Raw genomic sequence first — 27917 nt, forward strand, 5'->3', positions numbered from 1 at the left:
GTTTTATATTAAAGCAGAGTTCACGAAATTTCTTAGATATGCCAGTCCCACTTTTTGAGAATAAACACAGGACCTATGTCTGACAGAATGAAGATTTCTTTAACATTTCTGTCACCTGTAATACACAGGACTTTTAAAAATATGTTTGGGTCAGATAGAATATTTGATTTTTTGAGACCTCAGACTGACATGAATCTAAAGTACCATACTTCTTTTAGTTGTTAACAGCAGTGATCATTAATACTGATGTCAGATGAAGGGTAATAATTAAATTATTGAATTGATAAACTCAAGGTAAGTGAAAAAATGAATAGTCTAAGGAAAGTCTGTATAACATTCATATAAAAAAGGAATATCAAAGGAAAAACTTGAAAGTTGGAAACCACTGCAATGATATATCACAGTGCTTAAAAATATAGTACTACAGAGTATATTAGCCTGGAAATACTCTTTTAAGGAAGTAGATCTAGGGTAAGAGACACAACTCTTACAAATCGTTGGAATGTTTGTATTCACCATTTTACATCAATCTCATGTAAGCATCAAAGTAACTTGGACAGATTTCATTCTGTTTCAAAGGAAAGCTTGAAAGGCCATAGTGAAATTAAATATGATACAAATTCACAGATTTCAAGAGTCATGTCCCTTACCCTAGGTCTACCTCCTTAAATCAAAAATGCAAAAAAATGTTCAAAATATAGTCAATATTTACCTCTCCAGCTAAATCTCCTAATAAATCCTTACATTCATCACATGATAATACAGGCTTGCTTTTAATGTAAACACTTTCTGTAACACAAATGTTAACATGCAATTTGAGTGCTTAATATGAAAAACTGTTTGTCAGAACTTCTTCTAGTAAAAAATTATTTTGGAGTGTTAGAACTACGTTAGTTATAAGATTTTATTCATTTATATATATACATGTAGAATTTCTAATTTAGATTGAATTCTATTTATTTATTTACAACATCAGTTGTACTGGTCGTATATTTATTGTATAGAATGTCGTAAGTCAAAGGCAGGGAAATGTATAGGATAATCCTGTGGGTTGTATTGTAACATCACTTTATCATAGCTTTTTTTTTTATCTATGGGCGACTTAGTGATTTGAGACGTTTGATGTATCAATGTTCATGTTTTGTTTTGAGGATTTTTTGACATTTTATAATTATAATTGATAGTTTTACCAGTTAAGACAAGTATTTTAAAATTCATCTAGTGTAAAAGATATTTCATTTAGCCCAAAAAGATATTTTACTTAATCAAAAGATTTGTTCTTACATCCCAATTTCATTATTTATGAAGACGATATTTTATGGTGCATGAAAAGTCTTCAATATTTTATGATTTGTTTATGAGATTATCTTATCTATCTTATGTGAGGAGAATTATGATTTGTTTTGTATATTGCATTTAGGTTTAATTTCAATGTATTTCAGAGAATTGCAAATACATTAATTACTGCAATAAACACAATTACTTAGTTGTTTGTAAAGATGAATTAAATATAGAAATTGTGCATACTCATTATTCTATTGGAATCCTCAACACTGGGTTTCTTTTCACTCATCAGAGTAAATACTTTCAAACTATACTTTAAGACAGCCACAAGCTGTCTGCTGACGTATTGAATGAATAATTTGCTTGTACTCCAATGTCCAATGTTCAGGAACATTTTACCAATCAAGTTGACCAGGCTTTTTGCTAGTACAACTTTAAGGCCACATAAACAAATATGTGTGGTTCTGGTTGTCCAACCAACCTAAGACATTTTTTTGCCAAAAGGAAAAAAATTGGAAAATAAAAACTGAACAACCCAAATGAAGCCATGGGAACAAGAGCTTGAATGTAGGAAGTTGCTGCAACAGTCCCATTTGCAGGAACTGATTCAAAATCCTTACGGCAAAATAAGTACCCTGATTGTCCATCTCAAGGCAGTTGGGTCTACAATGTACTAATGACAGAAGCACAGACGATTGATGCAAACCACACTCCAGTCCTTCTGCCTCATTACCACAATTTCTAGTTTTTTTCAAATTGCAATTTAAAATAAACCTTGAATTACTGATAAGTTTTGGATAAAAATGGGGGTAGAGGGATTATACATTACCATGCATGGAAGAAAAGATGAGTGGAGAATAGCTTATTTCTTTATTTTTCTTGTAAGCTCCTCTACATTTTGCATTAATAATGCTACATGTACCTGCAGTACAGACTCTAATGGCTTTACATGCCTTCTCAGCAGAAAATTCATCCACTAGGGCCTTCAATAACTCTGGCTCAAACTGTTTACACTAAAATATAGGATATACATATATGAGAACAGGCATTAACGATCATTTAAGTGCCATTCTGTGTAAGAATCATGCAATGGGTTGCGCATCATTGTTCTCAATTTGGTCTAAATCAAAAGCTACATGTATTTAAATTTATCCTGAAACATCTGTGACCCAGCTTATATAGAGAAAAAGTGCTGGAATATTTTCCTGCTATTTTTCCATAGTGCATTCAACTTTATTTGACCTATCAATATCTTAAAAAAGCAAACTTTATAAACAGTTTGATAGTTATTTCTGGAGGCTATGAGATATAGATACTTTTTTTCGTGTCCTTCGCCTTATACACATTTTGCCTGACTCTTAGATGGAGACAAACTTAAAAGATCAGGATTGCATTTATTCTTATAAAAGTGTAAAATCAAACTGTTATGACCGTAATTTTTTAATTATTAAGAGAAATATTTAAGTGACTGCCATTTTTATAGTTAATTTAACCCAAACAGAAATAGAAAATATCTAAATACATGTATTTACATTTGTAACTACCAATCCACATACAATTTAACACTGACAAAAGCAGAGGTGATACAATGTGCAGCAAAATCTGCAGAACAAACAATGCTTTTCTGGTCTGTTTGATGGGCTTTGACATGAATTTCTCTATGATTTAGTTGTTGTATCTAAAATGTACTTCTTAGACGGCTAGATATTTTGCGATATCAAATCATGGGGCGATGTGATATGATCTAGTGATGTGAAAAATTGGCCAATGGGATTGTGTTACATTGTCCATAAAGTCTGAATCGTCAAAAGCAATGTGACATTTCTTGCGTTGTTTTTCCTTATTATCTGCTGACGTCATACAGTCTCAATCCATAGGATTCTGGTCATGACAGACCTTGAATGTCAAGCAGCCAAATATTCAAAAGGAATCATAGAAAAAAGTTTTAATAACTCATGAATTTTGAATATGGCAAAATATCGACTGGCTTTGTCATGATGTTGAAATAAAATAACAAGAGGCTCACAGGAGCCTGAATCGCTCCCCTGGTTAATTTTTGCTTTTCAAGGGCAATAACTCTAACAAGAAATTGTCCGATAATTTTGACTCCATTAAGACTTTGGTAGGACTTATCATGAGGATCATTTCATCAATCAAAAGTTTCATTCTATCTATTATAATTTTCAAGATACTAACTGAAAACTGCAAAAAACGTATTTTTTTTTTTTTGCCTTTCAAGGGCAACAGTTCTTCTATGGAGTAGTCTGACAACTTTGATTCCAAGAGACTTTTGTTGGCATTATAATAAGAATCATTTCAGCAATTGAAAGTTTCATTCTACATGTATCTATCATACTCATAGTTTTCAAGATCAAGGATCCGGTAACGGTAAAAAATGCCGGTCATTGACCGACAAATGTTGCAAATGTCCGACAACCATTTTCCAATGTGGTACATAAAAAAATTGTCAACCCTTATAAATTACAGTCAGCGTGGTTTTATTACTTTATAAACATCCTGACTACATGTCTCCTAATTGTTTATTAGACATTATTTGACTGGTGTACGTCAATATTAATTGGCCGATGTGCAGCCACCTGTAACTGAAATTTTACCTGTAACTGTTTAGTTGAATGCATGATTAAATTAATGCTACACGTGCAGCACCACTGCGTATACGAATTAATTGAAGTGACCTGGAGAATTTTCATACATTTATTACTTGACTTAAATAAGAAAGATTGACAAATCAGTTTTTCCCGCCGATCTTTCAGTGATAATGAAATCACATGGTGCTGAAACTATGAATCAGACGTAGTTTGTTATTATTAATTCATCGATGGAATCATTTTAATACAGAAGTCAACATCCAATTCAAACCAATATACAAAATGTATTCACGATTTCCATTTTTAAATAATTAACATTTTTTTCATCACTCGGAAGTTTTCGGCTGTTTGCCGATGTGATGAAAAAGTCCAAGAGACACAATGTTTCGTTTACATGTGTGGTCGAAACCAAACTCGTTCACGCATTCAGATATTTGTAAAAGACAGAGTATGTGATGGAAAAACACAAATTCCAATATTTATCTTTAAATAACTACAAAGAGATTTTTTAAAGATTATTCTCGATCTCGGCAGGTAAAAAACTGACACAAACGTCTGCTGAAATTTGATAAAATGTCAGACATGGGCTGTCAAAATTTCCGTACCTTTGTTCAAGATATAGGCTGAAAACTAAAAAAAAGAAGTCATTTTTCACCTCTCAAGGGTAATAACCCTTACATGGAGTCGTCTGACAACCTTGATCCCTGGAGAGTTTTGTAGGCCTTATTATAAGGATATTTCAGCAATTGAAATATATCGGCCAAACTTAACGGTTTTGGAGATACATGTATATGCAAAAAACTACTGTACGACCCCTATGTTCTATTTTTAGTAAAGATGGCCATGTTTTTTTACCGATCAAAAATCCAAACGGTCATTTTGTTAAGGATACCCAACAAAACAAAAAAAAAAACCAACTTTCTTTAAATTCTGTATAGTAGCTTTTGAGAAGAAGATTTTTGAAAGTAAAAAAACGAAAAAACAGCAAAAAACATCCAAAAAGGGCAATAACTCCAACATGGGTCAACAGATTCTCACCAAAATTTGACCACAGATAGATCTCATTACGCTGAATATTACTACGTACGTCAAAATTTGGCTAAACCTAACGGTTTTGGAGATAAATGCAAAAATCTGCTGTCTGACCCCAATGTTCTATTTTTAGTAATAGCCGCCATGTTTTTTAACCGATCAAAAATCCAAATTATTTTGTCCAGGATACTCTAAGGAACAGTCACTATAAGTTTCATGCAAATCTATTCTGTAGTTTCAAGGGAAGAAGTTTGAAGAAATTGTTAACGGTGACGACGACGACGACGGACACCAAGTGATGGCAATAGCTCACATGGCCAACGGCCAGATGAGCTAAAAACTTGAGTTCATATTCTGAGATATTCAACTTTCATTCGTGTAAACCATAAGGATCCTGTCTGATATTTATATAGACTTCTTAAAGTAAAGGATAGATCTATACTTAACACTCACCAACACTCCAATTTCACCAGGTAGACTGTTACATATTTCATACAAGGTAGCATTAATAGCTTCTTCAGATCTATTTGAGAGTAATTTCTGTTCCACATAACCAACAACCAGTTTGCACAACTCACATTCTATAGGCTGGAAAAGTATTTTGATTTTCAAATTTCAAGTTACTTTCAAGAGTGAAAAAAAAGAGGTAGACCAAAAACCACATGGAGGCGAGATTTGAATACAGAAGCCCAGAAGATTGGAAAGACTGGGGAGGAATTAAAGTACAGGCAAAAGATAGGAGGAGATGGAAAGCCACATGTCCCCCCATGGGATGAAGCGGGTAAAGTCAGTCAGTCAGTTTCAAGAGTGAAAGGTCCTGGACTTTTCTGCATCCTAAATGAAAGGTCATCTGCATGTATGAGAAAATGAAAGGTCCTCCATAAAAGTTATGTAAGGTAAATATGGTAGTCCAGGACCTAAATAAATGATATTTGATTGGTCTTGCAGTAGAAAAGGATGGTTCTGGACTCCTGAAAAATAGAAATTTGAGTTTCCTAAATCTTGTATGTTGAGAGTTTAAAAGCAATGTCTAATTTCATTTCCCATTTTTATGTTAAAGATGTACATTTTCCATCCTTCTAATGTTAAGTCACAGCAGTAAATAAACGAAACCAACAAAGCCAAAAAATGAAGTGAACATAGTTGCATGTACATGTATGTTCTAGAACAGACTAATTTTGCAGATTAGAATGGCACTTTTCCATTGTGTCATAAGGAGATTAAAATTCTGCAAGAGGTTTACCAACATTTTACATTTGCCAAGATTTCTACTGATACTAAGGGAGAAACAAATCAAACTTCGACCTATTCATAATTTAAACTTTTTCTCCATATTCTGTGATAAATTTAACATTATACTCCCTTAAAGTCCTTATTTTACCTGCCTGCATGGTGAAATAGTTCAACCCTTAATAATGAAGGAAAATGTATCAAGCAGCATGCCTACTCACATATTGCAGTATGTTTTTCATGTGCATTGTACAATTAAAAACATGTACTGGTACATACAATTTCATAAATTATAATGTTCATGCATGTACATGAACTATATTTTATTATTATCTTAATCTTTTAATTTCTGGTCTTCGGTTCCGTTCATGTCAAAATATGTCTATATAATATTTGTTTACATCAAAAGTGAAATTAAATATTAGTCTGAGTAAGTCAGGTAATTTTGTTTGCCTGCTTTTAATCTCAGTGTCCAATAGCTGCGAAACGTAGCTCTAACTATTTTTTTTTGTATTTTCTTAACGTTAGAATCTAGATCGCAAAAAAAATAGATACTAGAGCTACGATTTTCGCAGCTAAGTGTCCAATCGCAGAAGTCATTTTTTAATTAACTCCCATCGTTGTGTACATATATACATGTAATATCATATCAAGCATTGACCAAGATATTCTACATTGTACTTTCACATTTCAACATCCCAATAATTTAAAAAAAAAAAAAACCTAATTGATCATTTATACACTAAAAAACATCTCATGATCTGTACCCTCAAATTCAAAGGTCATGGGTGCATGAACCCTCAGATGCGAAAACTAGTTGATATGTGTATGCTGTCAAACTTACATTAGCACCAATTTGGGGTGGCAGAACTCTGATTTCATTGGAGATTTCTACATCATTTACAAGCTCTGGTAACTTTTGTGTAATCTCCCTCTGTACTTCGAGTAATCCATTTGTCTCCCATGATTCTTCAGTTGGACAAACTTTCATTAAAATACATATCTGCTCTGGGTTCTGTTAAAGAATAAAATAAACTAAATTGTAAACCGTAAGTATCAAATATGATTTTTGATATTTCATACATCGTATTTCATACAGTTAAGCTGTACAAATGTAGCACATTTAATGTACAAGGTGTACATGAACACGGAAAGAGCATCACAATGTAACTGAACCATTGGGGCTTTCAGTATATACAGTAACTGAACCGGTCCATGCAACAAAAAATACGAGAAATCATCGATCACCAATCAGTTTCCGATCAGTCATATATCCATCAAACCGATCCATGAAACAGGTGATCACATCACATGACCACAGAGCAGTCAATATATTTCACAGATTCTGTTGTTTTATTGGTCAATTTGATACATATAAACATAATGCAGAAGATTAAAACATCAATTAATACTTTTATTTTACATTTGTTTTATTTTTTACAGATCATCCGTCATTTTACATGACAAGACATACATGTATTAAAATATGTAGCCCCACAAGTATACTAGTATATAACCTATAGTTATATACTAGTGGTGCTACATATTTGATAGTGGGAGCAAGCCCCGTGCAGGTCCGGGTGTTAAAAGAATAGGCCTACAGCAGCGCTAAGCTTGTCGTAAAAGGCGACTAAATAGTGTTCAGAACCCTAGCCGGGGGCCAGGGCGCTCTGCCCACAAAGCAACTGGGATGTGTGCCCCAGGTGGTGGAATGGGGTATCCCTGGCGTGTTACATGCTGGGGTTGTCAGGCTATAATACGGAAAACCTGACCGCAAACCTCAGTGGTGCACCGTGTTGGGAAAGATGTCAGGTTCCTCGAACGTTAAAGAACACTACTGTGGTAGGAGTAGGAACCATAGGGCTCCGCCACAGGAGGCTAAATTGCCCGACCCAACCCACCTCTCCCCATTTCCAGTTGCAATCAAAATTTGTCCTTGTGTCCAATCCCTTTTTCATTTCATCATCATTTCATGTTCATTTTATCATCAATTTCATGTTCATCGTCTGAATAAAGCTGAAATATTGCTGCTCGGACGTTAAACCCCAACAACAAACCCTATGGTTAAAGCTTTAAAACTGAGAAACTTTTTTCTTGTCTCGAAAATATACTTCTTCATGGACGGTAGTTATTTTAGCCAAAGAAAGCAGGGTATGACATTAAAGCTTGTCCCACTGACTGGGACAAGTAAATTTTATATTAGGACAAGTAAAAATTTAATTATAACTGTCCAAAGGTCAACTTATCAACATGAATTACGGCTAGACTGAATAAGTCACTCAAAAACATGCAAGATTTTATTTAGTTTTGGCTGACCTGAAAATAAGAAATACATGTATATTATATGTACAATCCAATATCAATGTAAACAACACATATACATGTATGAAAAATATATATACATTTGAGTATAGCAAATGAAATAATGTTGGCAGGCAACACAAAATTTTGAAATATCCGCCACAGGTATCTCAACAATTGTACCGTGGGAGAGGAAAGGTTAATGAACAGGTGAATGAAAAAATTAAGTATACTATCATGTATAATAGATAAATGATATGTTCATTCCGGGAGGATTGGAGGAAAAACTCAAAATCTTACAGAACTATGAAGTGTAAACTGGCAGTAGCGTGAAAATTATATGATGGTACAATGTTAATCTAATTATGTGTTAAATACAGAAATATAATATTTTATAAGGAATAACAACTAACGTTTATTCTCAAGTCAGCTTAATTACTTGTTTTAATGAATTTATTAAAACTGTCCGATTATAAGTAGATGATAGCTTAACTTTCACTTTGGGCAAGTAAAACCTGATAAGACGAGAACTCAAAAAGTTAACGTCAATCCCTAGAAACTCCCCTCTTTTGGTGCCCAAGATACACATATAGCCTAGGCCTACTATTTGAAATTATTGAAATCCAGGCATCAGACTCAACAGATTATTTCAGTTATATTTAACAGAAATAAAAAAAAAAATCAATTCTTAATATTAAGTAGAATCCGTTTGTTTTTTACCTTGTTTATTGATACACACCACATTCTGTTTTCAATTTGACACATGGCGCGCCAAAATGACATTAACCAATCCTATGACCATAAGAATTATTTTTAAAACATAATGAAACACTTTAAAAATCTCATAAATAAATTCGATGGGAATTAAGTACTAGGATTGCCTTGTACATGATGATTCTGTGGATGGCTATAATCCTTAAAATTATGCAACAAATAATACCACAACTATTCTTACGAGTCTCGCACCGACGTCGAAATTAGGAGGGTGTTAAATGTCGTTGATCTGTAGACAGACACCTGTGCGTATTGCCTAGAGGAGATTATTGACCCTTTCAGGGCCGGATCCAGAAACTTTTAAAGAAGCGGTGCCAGCCGATGTTTCTCAGAAAAATTGGGTGCTAGGACATTATTTGCCTTTTTTTTTGTCAATTTTACACATGAAAATGAAAAATTTTCGATCCAATAATTAAATTATAAAATACAACCAGCAACCTGCTGTGGATCCGCCACTGCCTTTTCCTCAGTAGTTTTCATATTATCAAAATATTTAACACCTATTTATCTTTTTTTCGATAATCATGAGAAACAATACTTCTTTCTTATTAACTTTTTTATCTGTGATAATCGTGTTCAGCAAGCAACTATTTCACACCTTTTAAGTATCCCTAATAGATATTTACAGTAACTATGATCTCATATGCTACCAACCCTATACTTACTTACCAATCCATCGTGTATTTTTGTAAAAACGTTGGCAATATTGTCTTTTACAAAGTCTAGACATGCTTCATTATTAGCTGTTAATCGGTTACAAATGTCGGTGAGATAACCTTCTACCCGTGACTGCAAAATAAAAATTAGACCATGACTCTTGACTGTTAAAAGCAAATACGTTTAGTTGATAATTGACTTAAATGTCCATACTACAATAATACGCTGAATTTGAATTAACCGGTAAAGTTAAATAGAGCAAGCTAATATGGTTACATTACCATGCTGGCACATCTCGGCAAATTTTGCCCAATGCATTGTCAAATTTAGAAGAATAATATTTTAAATCATTTCCATCGCAACCGTCTCTAAAATGTCAGAATTTTTGCTGAAAGTTTCCAACTTTCCGATTTTTGCCTTGATATATAAAACTGTCATTTGTTATATCCATGGAAATTTCTGCTTTTGACTATACTTTCACTATTGCCTAAATTTGCCTACCAGTTGGACACTTTTATTATTACCCTTTATCTATGTCATCGACTTTGGGCCCAAGTGGATCAACGAAGACATTTTATTTTATTATTGTTATAACTCTAAGTTATATTGTTTTATTTATGCATAAACTTGCAAGTATTGGAACCCATTCTACTAAGTACTTGTTCTTTATAATGCATTTGTCAACACGTGCATATGCGTATCATAAAGTACCTTATATGAGGACATTGATGTCTGCACTCGTGAGCAGCTAACAATCTTAAGTTTGAAAATATTCTTCTAATCTGCATAGATAACATTTTTAATGAGACAACTCAAGATACTGTGAGTTTTGGATCGCGGTTGCCTCAAAAATGTTTTTCCAACATGTAATTCATTCAGCGAATTGCTAAAAAAAGACTTCTGATTTTATTAAGTAAAACCGGAGGCATTTGCCAGCTTTGCGAAGTAATTCCTCTGCTAAAATTGTAACAATGGCACTTGATTTCAGTGAATATTTTCATTGACTTGTATATATAATGATAAAGCTCTCTTCGAAATTGTCAAACATATTATTTAAGTAGCAGTCTTTCTGAAAATCAGTCAGAAGGTGATTCTTGCATGTCAAAAAAAAAACACCGAATTCAGTTTCATATCTTGTTCAGAAACAGTTACTGATCACATAACCAGTTTTAGCTTTTCATTTCGTTGTTGAGATGTTGAGAAAAAAATTCTGTATAGATTGTACATGAAATTGGCACTTGCAAGAGTTATCATTCTTGATTTGGTTTCATTTGGTTAATTTTAGTGGAAGATGAATGCATGAGTTTCTAAAAAGTGCAGATCTGAACGCAGAAATAATATATCGTTATGTGAAAGTATAGCATTTGCAGACTGAAAAACCATTCTCTACACCATGAATCACTTTACCATTGGCAGTGTCTGAATTTTATGTGGACTGGTACTTAAGTTTTCAAAACATTTCATTGATTCTCATTATATTTAAAAAGATCATCAGGGAAAAATGTGATATAGATTATAATGATAAAGGGTAATCACATGATTACCGAACTGATGAAATAAATATAATAGTAAAGAATTACCAATTGGTAAAATTAAGTTAAATACCGGAAAGTTTGAAATCTCCACGTGATCCGGACTTGGTACTGGCATTTACAATAGGAATTGTGGGTTAAGCCAGGTTTTACAAAGCTAGCTCTAAACCTCCTGCTTCAATTGCGGTTAATAATTTTCGATATATTACATAAACTGATAGCATAAATGAATTAAATACAAGTTTACAGCAAACACTGTCGCACCTATTAAAATGAGTAAATACATATACGATGAAAATTCTTTCCGTAGGCTACATCTTAGTCCACATCTTTTAATATACAAATGTATAATGAAACTTGTCTAAACTGAACCATGAAAATTCAAACACCTGTCTGAACCCGACACTTTTTGAAGTCCCTTTATTTCAACAGACGTGTAATTTAACTTTGGTAAACCGAACACTTGTCTGAACCGAACCAATTTTTGAAGTCCAAAATTAAACTCTATATTCGAGATTAATCATAATGTTTCAATCCGGATATTGTTGATAAAAATATATACAGGGAAACCCGTTTAAACTGAATCTTGAATAAATCGATGAACTCCAGATGTCTAAACCAGGCTTATTTTACAGTCCCTTTAAGGAACTAGAACTAAGGTAAGGGACACAACTCTTACATTGGAACGTTTGTATTGACCATTTTACAACAATTTCATGTAAGCATCAAAGTAACTTGGATTTATTTCATTCTGTTTCAAAGGAAAGTTTAAAAGGCTTTGGTGAAATTGATTATGATACAAACATATCACTGATTTCAAGGGTTATGTCCCTTAACCTAAGTCTTCTCTTTACGTCAGTGTCAATGTAGTTAGAGCCTGTAAAAAATGAACACCTGTTTTAACCAAACATGTCACAATCTTTAACCTGAATGTATATCGGTTTAAGGAAGCTTTCATGTACGTAGAGAAATGTCAACTAGATGTATTTAAAACCTGTAAAGCAACACATATGTATATTTCAGAACGTATCAAGAGGAAGGATAAAATTTCTACCCAGAAATAGCAAAAAGAGGGTTCCAGGGTACTATTTGCTCATTTATACCCAATTTTGTAAATAAAAGTTAACAAAGTTTGAGCAAGGGGAATATGCCACCCAACCCTATTCCTGGACCCACCCACTGATGTTTTTTAAATCATTTACCTCTGTGGCATTTTCTGTCACCAGAACTTGCATATCTTTTACTATGATGTGACATACTTGGCACATTAAATAATCCTTATTATCTTTAACGTTAAATGATGGTGCCCCTGAAATAGAAAAAGAAACGTCTTATATAACTGCTGTTCTACATTCATATTCTTAGAAAACTAGCGATATTTATAAAGTTGAAACTATCTATGAAACTTTTTCAAAGTCCTTTCATGTACTGCAGGTTGTATTAAAAATATATACTCAGGGGCTGTACATTACACTCCCTGGTGTCCTATTTTTGTACTGGATCGACTGTACTGTAATCAATACTAAAAGTTCCGGTCCATACCAGTATCACACCGTACCAGACCACATCTGTACTATATTGCTGTGTTATACTGTTATTTCGCTCGGGAGTGTTTATTAGCCTAATGGACTGTGTAAATTTATTGTTAAGTGTCAGTCCCTGTAAGAATCAGGTAACGGGTGAAACATGGTATGAAATAAACAATCATTTTGAAAGTTTAATTTGACTATTTGCACAACCAGAGTCAAAGCAAAAAGACAGGAATTCCATATCTCTTTGGTAAATCGGGTTTATAAGTTCATTGAAATGCACTGAAAATGAACATTTCAAAGGCAGATAACTCTGCCAAAACTTAATTTTTCTAATATTCTGTTGAAAAAAATCTGAGCAATTCCAGTGATGCCGAGATTAAAGAATGGTCTTTTAAATTAGAGAAAACACCATGTTGTCAGAACTGTGGGTTTTTGATATGCATGTTGCTAACTTTTCCATTTTGCCTGATTCTTACAATAATTTACACTTAAAATATTGTAATATAGTCCTGAACTGAATCTGTACCATAAGCTTTATATCTACCAGTTATACGTTTTAAAAGGGTTAATAAATAGCGTCTAATTGGTTAAATAAAAAAAATGCAGCAAATGGTCAAAATAGCTTGATCTAATACTTAGGTATTCCAATTAGCCGACACTTATTCCTAGTATAGTTTATTATTACATGCATATGATTTGAATATAGCATTATGAAATGGTAAGGAAAATTCACATATCAAAATTGCAATTTTTAAGTTATGACATTAATTACATTTTTACCCAACCGGTGCACATTATCCATGCTCCCAGATTTTGGTGGAGTTCGAGTTGCTCATTTGATATTGCTTCTTTGTACGTATTATTTTGGTTGTTTTATGTTCTTTGTTGTGTGTGTCTGTTTTATCTGCAGGGTCTTTATCCTTGGATTATATTCTTTTGATTTCTTCTCGAATCTTGGTTTTTCTATTGATTACTCTTTGTATCGATTGTAAGTTCAAGTTTATTTTCTTACCTAAGACTGAAGAAGAAAAAAGACACAGTAATATCAATTTCCAGATCATGTTTTCCCGTTATATTGGTTCCAAATTATTCAGAGTAAAAGGACATGCACAGCTATCACTATCTGATAAAATATTTCGGTTTACAGATATTTCTAGTACACGTGACTTGCAACGACGTACGATTAATCACATGATAGTGCAGTATGGCGGACGACGAGGGAAGGTCACAGAATCAGCGACCAAGACGTAAAAATAAAATTCACCCACTATGTGCAAGAAATTCACACAGTTGTCGCAAATTGATCTTTTTCATATATATTCTGATCTATCTGGTTAGTAATGAAAAGGTTTGAAGCCCTTAATGTAATAATTCTCTATATTTGCGTTGTGTTATCATCACATGTTTATTTTGAATAATGTAAACATGTTGGTTATCAGCTACAAGGCTAAGAGACTGTTAAGATGCTTTATTTCACTTAATACCAATTTATTTTATTTCCAAATGTATAGAAAATACAAATAGTTTGCTAGTGTATCGCACAAATTGAATTCATTTTCATATATAGGTGCTGAGAAATATTTTGTTAAACAGTTCAACATGCATCTTTTAAGCCTTTTAGCATACATGTTCAAACTACATATCTGATATCCAGATCAAAGGTTTAAGTTCAAGTTCAAAATGAATCAATGTATGTTATCTAATCCTTAGAGTTGATAATCAATGAACCACTCAACCAAATCTTTTCAATAATAATGATAATAATATATGCTGTAAAATAAAAGTCAATTTCTTTTATGGAATACACTGTATTACTGTCAACATTCAGGAGTAATGACCCTGTGACTTAGAAAAAATGGAATGCAAGTTCATCAATTTTCACCAAAATCAACTTTCCCTAGTTTTAATTTTGGTACTTTTCAGGAATTCCTCATGCATACATGCATTGTATTAAAATACAAATGAAAACACTGGAAGGCAATTATAGCTCAATCCAAATATTTTTAACTGTTCAAAATCTCATAATTCACCTCAATTACAGTATGCAGTATTTCAAACCATTTTTCAGTTTATTGACCTTCCACAATTCAAATTCAAATAAGAACAAATTCATCAACATGTTACAAAATTTCTTGTAATACAGTTTGAAAACTGTATATAACATTGATGTTCAACAATAAGAGATCCTGAGAAATTCCAATTACATCTAGTAAAATAAGATACATTGTATTTTGTAGCTGTCAGGTCTTGTACTTCTTGCCATAGGAATCTTAGTTGAAGTAGAGAGGAGAGAATTATCTGCCCTTGAGAAATGGCTGGCTTTGCCAACAGCCATTTTAATATTTATTGGTTTGGTAGTCAGTATTAATGGACTGTGTGGCTGTGTTGGGACATTGGAAGAAAATATTGTACTACTGAAATTGGTACTTATATTATTTAGCTTTATTTCAGAACTTGATTGAATAAACCTACAAGTACTTCATGAAATCAAGAGTTCAAATTTCTTTCAGACCATTGAACTTTCATTTACAATGTACCCTAGGTCCTGAACCTTCATTGATACTTTATGGACTTGATTTTCCTCACATGGAATGATGGACCCTTGATTTAAAACTAGGGAACATCCAGGACCTTCTTGAAAGTAAATTTGAACCTATGAAAATGTATGGGATGATATGTGAGTTAAGAATAAATACCATTTGTAAGCTTTCATTTGGAAAAATGTGGAATGATGGTACAGTATTGAATGATATTTAAATGTGTAATTGGCCATTTATTTTTACATTTAACTGTCTGTCGGAATAGTTACTATTGGAAAATACATAATAAGAATTGTTGGATATACTTTGCTTACTGTAAATCTATTAATTTTTTCAGTGTACTAATTTTTGCTATTTTTTGTGATGGACTGAAAAGTGCCAAAAAATAGTCAATGTAAAATTGATTATTAACACTATAAAACACTAATCATGCCCACGAATGTGTTCACTGTACAGAATTCACCAAAAAATAATACATTTACTGAACTTGGTAAGCAGTGCAAGTTTAAAGTAACATGTAATATTCATTGTGAAAATTCCAAATAGCATACATGCATTATATTCTTTTGCACATTTCCAAAGCTAGGCTTTTGTGTATTATAACACATAACATTATTTTTCAGTTCTTTGGTGTGTCAGTCATCACATTCATTTGCCAGATTTGTTTAGCAGTCCTCGTATTTTGTTATGGAGAACGTGTAAGTCATTGTTACATGAAAATTAATCTACAGAAAATCTTAATACTGTATATTCAGAAACTATTGCCATGCTTTTGTTATGGCAAAAATATGAAGTTACGACTTGAAAAAGCCAAAATAGAAACTTGCATTATTGAACTTTTATCATTGCTGATGCCAGGATTCTTCTCAGAATCACAAATTTAAAGTCTTTCTTAAAAGGGCATGACATGTTATACACTGATGTGACTATGTTGAGATCTGTTATCAATCCATTTCATTATTTGAAACATCAAACATCAATTCATTACATTGCATGCTGAAAAAGGCCATGTATTACTGGAGTGGTTGTCTTATTCATACATTACAACAGTAAAACCCATACAGCTTGCTAAATATGTCACAATATTGTCCTTTCACCCACCATGCCTGAAAAACCCCCTTGTGGATTTGCAAAAGTTGGCAGGTATGGTATTTCAATGAAATTATTATTCAATTTACCACAATACTATGGCAATTTTGGTCTTTTCCCCTAATTCTGTTGCTGCAAATAGTAAAATTAAATTGTCTAAATGGTTGGTGTTTTCTTACAATATTTCACCCACTGCCTGATTCTTACAGAGACTGACACTTAAGTCAGTTCAAGTGTTACATTTTTTTCAGGCTACAAGTGTGAAAGCTACTGAATTTGCTGATGATATTTTTAGCAAGAGGAACTATGACACTAACTTTGATTTGCAACAGGCTGTACATACTTTACAAATAAAGGTGAATTTTATAACAAATAAAACAGTAAACTTCAGGTAATTCAATTAGTTTTCCCTTCATTGGATGACAATCACCTGATGATTTGCCTAAGGCAGTGAACAGGACAATTGAGACAGAAAATTAAACTTTCTATCAGTCATAAATTTAAATAAGGCAGCAAAAAAAAATAGTCTTGTTTCCTGCTACTAGCAAGAAAAAGATAGATTAGGTAGGGAAAATTTTCAAAAAAAAATTGACATTGAATTGATTGGGAAACAAACTAGACTTTGATAATGCTTGAACCAAATTTGCCATAAAATGTTTAGGGTACTCACAAAAATGGGTAGGTAGGGTAGCAGGAAACAGGCATATTTTGTTCCTAACTAGAGAGCAATAGAACGTTTAGAGGAGGATAATCCAGATAATCTCGATGTAATGTAAAATTTATTCCGCCCCTGTGTAAGGTGAAGAAAATATTTGGCAAAAGGTAATTTAAGTCTGTTAAATGGTTTAGCTTCAGTTTGCAAATGCAATTACTCTGATTGCTTTTTAATATATGTTTTGATATTATTTCAATTTAGCAACTCTTCTAATTTTTCATCCTTTTGACATTTGATGAATTTGTATGATATTAATTGTTGTGCACAAACCCAATTTAAGTCCTGTGACAAATCTGTTTTTCAGTATTCCTGTTGTGGTATGAGCTCCTACCTTGATTACAATAACTATTTAGCTGTCTGTAAACAGAGGTGTTTCTATGCTGATGCAACTGCTTTGCAACACAACTGTCAGTATATTTGTGTATACCCAGAAACATGCTGTAGAATTTCCGTGGTAAGGATTTATAGGATAATTACCTTACAATGGGTTATTTTGGTGGGGTGCTAATTTTAGGGGTCTGTCTGAAAACCCCAAAATAATTTATGCAAAATATTAACCCTTGGCTTTTGTACTTGGCGACCCACTAAGCATCTGCCAAAATATGAAAGGGCAGCATTTTTCGAATCACTTTTTGCCTTAAAATCCCCTAATTTTACACCCAACAAAATAACCTGCTGTACAATATAGGATAATTAGAGCATTTTGAAACACTAGAAAACTTTAAATAAAAATCATTACAGTTTTCTCAACTGTAAATTAAAAAGTTTTATTAACATGTGAAATATGAAACATATTCAACAGTTAACTAGGATGCACAAACTTATTTTGTATGATTTAATATATTTTCAGTTCAATATGGTAGAATTTTTTCTTTTCTGCATCTTACACATACTTATTATCTCCCCTTGCTAAGTTTTGAGAAGTATAGGAATCTCTACATCTATCTACTGTCCATCCTTGTATCAAGGGCAACTCCTAAACCATTCAATGGATTTTTATGAAATTTCTTATGAATGTAGAATATCAAAAGCATATGTGCATAAAACAAAAATGATTATTGTCAGATCTGGCAAAAGGGAGATTATCCAATTATTAAGTTTGACAAGTTCATAATCCATGTGGAAATGGGAATTTGTAAATCTTCTATTGTCAGGGTCTTTCAGAGCTTACTTATAGGTATAGGCTCACACTTGTTGAAGACTTTTTGATGATCTCTGTCAGTATTAGCTATTTTGGATTTTGGTTACTGTGAAAGTACTTTTGTGTTGTACCAATTTTCGTGGTTCTTGTGTGTAGGCAAAATCATGAAATTAGGTTCCCAACAAAAAGGAGATTTTTATTCGTATGTATACTGAAAACCTCAAAACCACAAAATCAAGAATGTACAAACTTGTATTTCCTACGTAATCCATGAAAATTGGTATCCACGAATTAAAGTACTTTCACAGTTCTTGTTAAAATTTTGATCATGATATCAATATGGTGTTGTATCAAATGATATATATATATGTTGATTATTCATATCATTTTGTTAAAGAAATATGTATAACATGTAGACTGGTCTATTTTAGGCACCTGGTGTATCTCATAGTTGTACATTTAAGCAGCCCAGTGAGGTAAATACATAGTGAAACATGTCTTTAATAGGGCTGTAACAATAAATCTACTTCATGATACAAAACATATTGTGGTAAATGGATAGTGATACGATACACAACAGCATTTTGTCCTAAATATTTTCTTCAATTTGAAATAAAAAAAGATTTAAAAATGATGAATTTTGTTGGTAAGGTTTCATTCTATAACTTTTATCTGAACAAAGTTTAACGGGTTTTTCCTCACACGACATGTTCTACTTTACTTTTTGCATAGTAATTTCATCAGTTGTTTGAAAAAAAAAAGTTATATTTTGACCTGTATTGTATCGAAACCTCAATCAAATGTATCGTATTGTATCGTTACCAAAAGTATCATGATACATTGATATCGCAATGAGCCATTTCATCCTTGGTCTTTAACTAGACTAAGGGTATTGTATATATTTGCATTGATATGATTATTTTGGGAAAGGCATTCCTCTTCTTTAAAAAAAAAAAGGTGATTAGAAAAAAAACTATTTAATAAGCAAATTTTGTCTTACTGTTTACTTAAGGGCCATTAAGAAGCTTATAAAAATCTCTGGATACATTGTTTTTTTTTCCTTAAAATTCCTTTTAATCTGTTTTGCTTTTTAATGCCAGTTTATTTCATTTTGAATGAAATGTTTATGAACAATTTTTTGTTTAATTTGTTACTATTGATTTGATTAAAAATTTTGGAGGTACGTTAGTTTACATTTGGTTGTTTTAGGCTGCTAACTTTTTGAGAACAAAATCTGGCTGTTATAATAAATTTCTTGGTTGGATGATAGAAAGGTTGAATCTGATTGGTGGAACAGCATTTGGACTTGCACTGCCACAGGTTAGTAATACTGTAAAGATTTGTTTTTTTAGGATGTACTATTTTTTTGCTATTTTTGCCCTGGATAAATAATCACAAAAAAATGTATGCATGAATGTGAAATGTTTATTTTTTTGTTTTCAAAACCACAAAAGTTGATACCCACAAAAATTTTGACTGTATTTCGTCGATTTTGCACTTTTCAATCAGTGTACCACTTAGAAGTCAGTGGGAAAACTATTTTAGACCCATGTGGGATATTGTGGACAGTCAAAGTGTCAACACAGCTGTTCACATATCTATTTTTAGCCTTATTTCAAATTTTTTATAATGAATACAACTAAACATTCATAATAGTTGATAATGTGATGTTTATCTTGTAGTAAGTTGTTGAAAAGCAACTAGACCTTATAAAAGAGTAATCAATGGAACCAAGGTTCTAGCAGTAATAAAAGAGTAATCAAGGGAACCAAGGTTCTAGCAGTAATAAAAGAGTAATCAAGGGAACCAAGGTTCTAGCGGTAATCAAAAGAAAGTTATCCAAGGACAAAGACCAAACATAGAAAACAGACATATATAGCAAAGAACATTAAGTAATTAAAATAATACATACAAAGTTACAAAAGTAAATGAGCAACTCAGACTCCACTAAAAACTGGGAGCATGGGCCAGGAGCGCTGATAGGGTAAGCGTCCTCTGTTTTACACCTGCCAATTTGCTCATAAAAAGTTATGTCCGGGGTAGATGAAAGCAGTAAAAACATGTATTTGATTTTATTTGATTGAGCCATGTTTCTGTATTGGTATATGGCTATTGTACTTGGGTGGTCATCCCAAATAAATGTACTCCAAATTTTTGCTTCACTATTGATTAAATCATTCTCATTTTAAGGACATTACATAAGATTGAAAGTGTGTGGGCTTTAAGTTGTTAAGTGCTGAAATCAGTAAGAATCAGGCAAAATTGAAAAATAATGAATTGTGCTCAGAAAAAACCCCCAAATTTGACAATAAGGACACATAGTGTATTGAAAATGAATTGACAGTTTGTTCGTTTTAGAAGTGTTACAATATGCAGAAAAGAGAGTTAACAGTTATAAGAGAATGATCTGAGAAAAAAGCATTATCTCCCTTCAACGATGAAATTACAGTGCATTTCATATAATTTTTACCTGGAATAACTGACACTTAAAAAATAAATGAATGCCATTTCTGCATTTCAAGTAACATTTTGAATAAGATTTCATAAAAAAAACTTTATGTTTTTTCAACAATGATTCTCCCACTGTCAGATTCTTACAGTGAACGGCACTTAAATGGGACAGTGCTTGATGAAACATAGAATTGTACATGCATGCCTGTGTCAGGAACTAAGCCTTATCAAGGTGTGACTTTAATTTATAGGTCGTAGGTTTAGTTTGGACATTCCTGTTTCTGAGAAAGATTAAAGAATATCATAGTTGGTTTACAGTGGACTTGACCAATGAAAATGATGCTCTGTAGTAACAAGGTATTATTTTAGAAAGTTGTCCTCACATTTGACAATTTTGTATTACCAAACATTTTGGGCCTGGTGGATCAAAAGATTTATTCACTGAAGAAGTCTAGTGCAATCTATACAATTTATCCACTGGATAAATATTCATCCAGTTGATAAAGTTTCGAATAACTGGGCCCTGGCACTCAGTTCTAGGCATTCTAGTAGACTGCTACCAACTCTACCTGTGAAACCTTAATATTTTCCACTGAATGTTAATTTTAACAGATATTCAGGCCAGCAGATATTGTTGCTTTACCTACCAAAAAAAAAAAAAAAAAAAACAGTTTTCAAGGTCTCATACTTTTGTCTAGTTACATTTTTTAATGTTTCAAATTAACTGAAGTTTTTTAGAAAACTTATACATCATATATTTGTATGTAGATGTGCATTAAAGAAGATTTTTATTGCTGGATGCTTGCAAAGGGAGATAAGTTAATTTGTGAGTTTTAAATAATAAAACCTTGTAGACAAAATTGAAATTGTTTATGAATGTTAGGCATCATATATAGATGTGCATGAAGGATACAATTATTCCTACAAACGGGGATACTCCAACTTCAGGATTTTTGTTGATGCTGTTCCTATATTTCACAATGGACTTCAGTGAAATTTTATATGAAAGTTTAAGTGATATTTGTAGATGTGCATGAAGGTAGATGATTTATATAAGGTCACTGCAAGGGAAGATAGTCTTATTGAAGCGTTTATAATGTTCTGAGTCCATATGAAGTGGAGCATTCTCCATGTGAGTTTGCTCACAATATTTCTAGTTCATTAAATAGTATTCACTTTTGTCCATAGGAATAAGATTAATTTGGAATGCTGCTGGATTTAATTGAATAATTTTTCAGATTGCTGTGTATGTATCATGCCTCTTCCAAGTGCCTTTGATAGAGAGAGGAGATTTAGGCCAGTCAAGATAGAGTTTGTTAAATACCAGTGAAGGAAGAATCTGTAAAGTTAGGCTAATCAAAGATAGAATTTGTTTATTATAATCTAGTGGATGATAATTGTTTTAATAATATACGTTTATTGTTGTATGTGATACAAAGAAATCACAAACCCTGTTCCTTTTTTACTGAGAAAATGTTTTATTATATAGATGGCAGTGTTTTATCGAATGTTCTCAGTGTAATAAATTAAGATAATTCTCACTGTGAAATAAATTCGGTAATTTCACTCTCGCACTTTCTCCCGCCAAAATGTCACAACTTTAATATCAATCTGCCTATCACAGAATTAAAAATTCATGTTGAAAATATTGATAAATTATGAAAAAAATCTATATAATAAATAGGATAATTAACTGGAAAGAGTGAATAACCAAAATATTATCACTCGTGCCAAGAATGCTTGAGGATTTAACTCATGGGCGGAACAAGTTCCGCACACTTGTTAAATCTTGGTGTTCTTTGGCAATAGTGATACTATTTTGGTTATTCACTATTTCCAATTATTTATCGTATTATTATTGTATTGCACTAGCAATCAGCACATGAAGCAACCGAAACCATATGTACAATGATTTCCTGTATTGCAAACTGTTATATTTTTTTTATTGGTGTACACTTTTAAATAACTTTATATGCAGTTAATATAGTTTGCACCACCTGATTGAGGTTATTTCTCCATAAGAAGAGAAAAATATTACAGTTATTCTTTATAGTAGACTTTCAGGCACAATTCAAAAAGAAAATATTGTGATAGATTATAATTTTCTTTAGATTAATTCAAATCATGTTTTATACGATACAAGTGTAATGGAATTAGGCAGCAAATAAAGCCGATGTAAGTCCTTTCCTATATATTTGTTACATTTGGTTATTGTGAAATTCTATAAACTCTTAAACCACATCAAAAGATGGCAACTGTGGCCAAATTTTTCAAGTTCACTACACTTTATATTTATTAACATCATACATGTACGACTAGATCTTTTACTCTGTTTTTGTAGTTAGTGTAGAGATTTGGGATATTTGTTTCTACTTTTTACTAAAAATGTTAGTTTTTTACATATCTTTTATAAATGATATTTTAACTTTCTTGCCAGGCCAGTTTTGCTCATTTTTCACTCACCCAGACCAGGTTTTTTTTTGTTATCTTCAGTAATTACTAAGCATGGTCTTCCACTTACATTTTATGTAGCCTTTTTCTCAGATTCCACTAGATATAATGTTCAATTTTGGCCATGAGAGTATTTATTTTTAAATACCAGTCCACATAAAATTCAGACACTGCCAATGGTAAAGTGATTCCTGGTATAGGAAAACCCACCAAAGAAACAATGCTTTTTCAGTCTACATATGCTATATTTTACAGAACGATTATCATTTCTGTATTCAGATCTGCATTTTTGAGAAAACACACATTTATCTCCCACTAAATTTAACCAAATCAATCAAAATCAAGAAAGATAACTCTTGCAAAGAGCCAATTTGATGTATAATCTGTATAATTTTTATCTCAAAAGGACAACCATCTAATGACAAACTAAGACTCATTATGTGATCAGCAACTGTTTCTGAACAAGAAATAGAAGTCAGTTCAGTGGGTTTTTGACATGCATGAATCACCTTCTGTCTGATTTTTATAAAGACTAATACTGAGACTTAACTTGCCAAAACAGTAAAATATAATACTCACCATTCTGAGAGATAGGCTGTTAAAAGTTCAATTCTCTTGTTGTATTAAAAACTAACATTGTCAATGATTGCTATTTATCATTAGGTTCATCAGGTAATGGCCATTCATTCAAAGGAAGGTAAATTCTCTCCATGAACATTATCATTGCTTGGGCTGTGAAATAGTTTGAACTTTTTAGTGTTCAGAGGGTCTTTCAATGTTAGTTATACTGTTTTCACTGTTTTACCAGGTGAGAGGGATAATGCTTCATGGAGCCTCTTGATTATTTGGTAAGGCCAAGAAAAATGATTTCTTTGTTTTTAGGTACACCCTCATTTCTTTATCTAGAAGGTCCACCCTTTAAGCACTCTCCTATCTTTATGGGGCATTAAACAAATTTTATAAGAATTCCTCTGTCATTGGTTTTGTACAACATGGGTTGATAACTAAGAAATTCAATTTGAATAGCCTTAAGATTCCTCATACATATCATAAAAGCCAAAGACCTAAGTTTTTTTTTTTATCAAATTCATTATGTGCAATAATAAAAATACAGCATTTTCTTTAATATATCTTTTTTTCCCATTTTAATCTGTATAAATCACCCCATTCTTTTTGTTTTCCAAATAAACATGTATGTCTTGTTATATATTGATACATGTATATTTTATACCTAGTTTATTTTAAATAATTGCTACATTAAAGAAAATTTGAAAAATGAATCGACCTGTACATTTACTTCAGTAAAATACGAGGGAAATTCTGGATTGTATTGTTGGTCTTTCTTTTGTTCTGTCTCACTTGTTATCTTTAAGGGATCTTGGTTGTTTTTTTGCCTTTTTTTGTAAGGAGTACATTTATTTTATTGTGTATTTTGTAAGGTAGTTACTGTATTTTTTGTGGAACTTGCCTAAACAAAACACTTATTTAATAGAAAACTTGTCAAAAATCAGACATGTTCTGAAGTCTCAGTGTAGAACAAGTTCCAATCCATTTTGATCCTGTTAACTGGACTGCTTTAACAGAACAAATTTTTTAGTCCGTGTTTAGCCGTTATGTTTTCATGCATGATTTTTTTTCTCCGATATTGAACAGTAAAACTTTTGTCACCATCCCATTCTCATGGTATATCTTTGCAAAATTAAAGGCAAGTGTATGTTATATTATCTCAAAATTTCTTTGCATTAATGATATAGGTCTCTCTAACCACTTCCGAGTTTCCTATTCTTTTACATGTTTAAAAAGTAATTTTCAAAGTTTCACTGTCAATTCCCAGGACAAATGACATCTTTATGTTGCATACCATTGCAAAGCTTGGAGAATAAGGCTTTCAAATTGATCGTAGAAATTTTTCACAAAATTTACTTGGATAATCCACACTTTTTATTTTTTCTACTGACAGCATGGAGACAAATTACTCACAAATTTAAACAATATTCATACATTTTTTAAGTTACTTACAGGTATGATTTTCAAGTACACATTCTCATCTTTATTTTGACTACTTTTGATCAACATACACACAGGATATGCTCTTACAATGCAAAGATCTCGGTTCACTGTGTTTATGATATTATATAGAGGGTGACCTTTGACCTGGAAGTGGCAAGTGAGACCATATCAAAGATTCAAATGATTTATCTCCCCAGCCAATCAAACTGAAGTTTTAAAATCAGAAGAAAAAAATATTCAATAGCTGTATCATTAAGTCATCTTTTTATTTGCAATTACAGAAATTTCTATTTTTTTTTATCACTGTTTGATATGACCTATGTTCTATTTTATTTGAAATGTGATTTTGAAGGTTGTAGGTTTTTCTAAGGTTGATTAATAAGCATATCATCCCAATCCTTACTTAAAGTCTGTTGTTTTGTGTGAAATCTGAGTGACCATTTTTACTATCTTATATTTATAAATAAGTGAATGACTTGTTGTGGAACTTTATTTTACATAGATAAGGCCAAGCTTAAAAATAGAATGGTTTACTTGAAATTGGAATGCTGATTGTAAAGTAGTATCTAAGTGTCAGTATAAGAATCAGGCAAAATGGGAAAAATCAGAAACATGCATGTCAAAACCCCACCGATCTGACAATAAAATTTCACTCAAGGGTGCTTTCTCTATTTGAAAGACCATTATTTTATCTCTTCATCACTGGATTTACTCAGAAATTATTCAACAAAATGTTAGAAAAATTAGGTTTTTGACACATTTATCTGCACTTGAAATATTAATTTTCAGTGCATTTCTATAAAACTATTATTGAATTTACTAAAATGATATGGAAAATCTTGTCTTTTTTCCTTGATTCTGATGGTGCAAATTGTCAAATTAAACTTTCAAATAGCTGAGGTTTTTTTTCACACCATGTTTCACCCACCACCTGATTCTTACAGAGACTTACACTTGAGGTTAGTAGGTAGGTGTATTATTTTTCTCTGTAGAAAATCAGAAGGGCTTCATATTAAAAGAGAAACTAGAACATTTTTTTCTTTCAAATGAAGGAAATAAATTTCAGTTGGTAATTTTTTAAGGTCAGTTAATTTATATATAAGCAGCTAACCATTTTTAGGATGGCCTTAAGTTTGTTATTTTTTTTTAGTTTGACTATGTATGAGAAGTATGACAAACATGTAAATTTGATTTTAACAAATGTATAGTGTAAAACATTTGAACCATAGGTGTGAACCTCTCTATATGTCATGAAAAACTCAACATTCTTCCACATACTTGCTTGTGTCAAAGCAGGATATTTTTGCATAAATTTGTCATGTCTTATTTGAATTTTCAGCCTTAAATTTTAATGAATTACTTCAATTCTGTCAAAGCATGTTGTGAAAAAAAAACTGCAAATCTGAAAATCATTGAAGGTTAACACCTATGTTTTAATTTATCAGTGGGTAAACGTCAGGTGATGGACATTTTCCTTTGCATGTGTATATCTGAAGATGAGTTGTACTTATTCATATAAAAATTGTTTTAAATCTTCATTATCAAAGCTGTTAGATAAGCATATCATCTCATTTCTTGTTCCTTTAACACATTGTTACATGTGTAATATTGAGAAACTGTAATACACAGACTACCCTGCCCTGAATCTCTTCACTGCCAGTAGAGGCCAATATTAACTTAGACAAATGGGAGATAACTCTGATTTTTAAGTTGTTCCTCAAGCAAGTAAAAGAATGTAAATTACTAATTGATAATTTTTGGAAAAAGAAAAGAAGCTTGAAATTTTAAGAGTACAAATATAATGGTACTAGAATGTTTTGATAGTACTTATTATTGCAAAAAATAAATGTAGATTGAAACTTATCAAATTATCTCCCTTTCTGTACAATTTACATTTACTTTATCTTGTCCTATTAGACATTAAAAAAACATGTAAAATGAAACATATAATTGATAATTTTTAGAAAAATGAAAAGAATCTGTGAATTGTAATGGCATGAGAATGTTTCTATGGAAAATTGTAGATTGAAACATATCAAATTATCTCCCTTTCAGCACAATTTATGATTCATGGACCAGTACATGCATTGTTTATGACAATTTCTGTTAAGAAATATATATTTTATGGCTAATCTCCTATCAAATCATATTTTAATTAATATGTCTATATTCTTTGTGAGTTAAGTTTAACAATATAATTTGTTTTTAGTGTTGTATACTGTTAAAAACTTGTTAATAGTTAATATATTAAGTAGTTTAGAGAGTTAATTGATATTATAAGTGTGGTATGTTGCAATAGATCTGATTTTACATATATTTACCAATGTTAAAATTGTTTTTGCTTCAATAAAAGGTGCCTTTGACTTCATTCATTGTTTCAAACATTGGTAAAACCTTCTACTTAAGTAGGTAGACCTAGGGTGAGGGACATTACTCTTGAAATCAGTGATATGTTTGTATGATATTCAATTTCACCAAAGCCATTCAAGCTTCCATTTGAAACAGAATGAAATAAATCCTGGTTACTTTGATGCTTACATGAGATTGATGTAAAATGCTAAAAAACTTC

At 31.9% G+C, this 27917-nt stretch overlaps 2 protein-coding genes across 2 annotated transcripts in view; one reads left to right on the forward strand and one right to left on the reverse strand.

Annotated features, from left to right (window-relative positions):
* The window catches only part of LOC148620187 (uncharacterized), a 41677-nt gene extending 27557 nt beyond the window's left edge, over window positions 1-14120 (reverse strand). Inside the window, exons 1-7 of the mRNA XM_088580866.1 lie at window positions 13964-14120; window positions 12622-12728; window positions 9900-10019; window positions 7000-7170; window positions 5379-5513; window positions 2207-2297; window positions 713-789 (exon numbers count right to left, since the gene is read on the reverse strand). Of these exons, the coding sequence (XP_088436992.1) occupies window positions 713-789; window positions 2207-2297; window positions 5379-5513; window positions 7000-7170; window positions 9900-10019; window positions 12622-12728; window positions 13964-14012 (750 nt within the window). The 5' untranslated portion in view covers window positions 14013-14120. The remainder of the gene's footprint in view (window positions 1-712; window positions 790-2206; window positions 2298-5378; window positions 5514-6999; window positions 7171-9899; window positions 10020-12621; window positions 12729-13963) is intronic.
* Window positions 14121-14138: 18 nt separating this feature from the next.
* On the forward strand, window positions 14139-27716 carry LOC148620188 (tetraspanin-33-like). Its single transcript, XM_088580867.1, has 9 exons — window positions 14139-14284; window positions 15189-15374; window positions 16115-16189; window positions 16832-16936; window positions 17600-17749; window positions 18868-18912; window positions 19646-19756; window positions 21139-21244; window positions 22126-27716. The coding sequence occupies exons 1-8, from the start codon at window positions 14156-14158 to the stop codon at window positions 21235-21237; spliced, it is 900 nt and encodes a 299-aa protein (XP_088436993.1). The 5' UTR covers window positions 14139-14155; the 3' UTR covers window positions 21238-21244; window positions 22126-27716.
* Window positions 27717-27917: the final 201 nt, after the last annotated feature.

Source organism: Perna viridis, chromosome 4 (genome assembly GCF_037379345.1).
Source record: "Perna viridis isolate PV_CMFRI_1.1 ecotype Kerala chromosome 4, ASM3737934v1, whole genome shotgun sequence".
Lineage (NCBI taxonomy): Eukaryota > Metazoa > Mollusca > Bivalvia > Mytilida > Mytilidae > Perna > Perna viridis.

Coding starts and splice junctions, on each gene's coding strand:
- LOC148620188 (XM_088580867.1), top strand. CDS start 14,156: ATGGCGGACGACGAGGGAAGGTCACAGAATCAGCGACCAAGACGTAAA. Junction 17,750..18,867: donor CATGCTGTAGAATTTCCGTG/GTAAGGATTTAT, acceptor GGTCTATTTTAG/GCACCTGGTGTATCTCATAG. Junction 18,913..19,645: donor CATTTAAGCAGCCCAGTGAG/GTAAATACATAG, acceptor TGGTTGTTTTAG/GCTGCTAACTTTTTGAGAAC.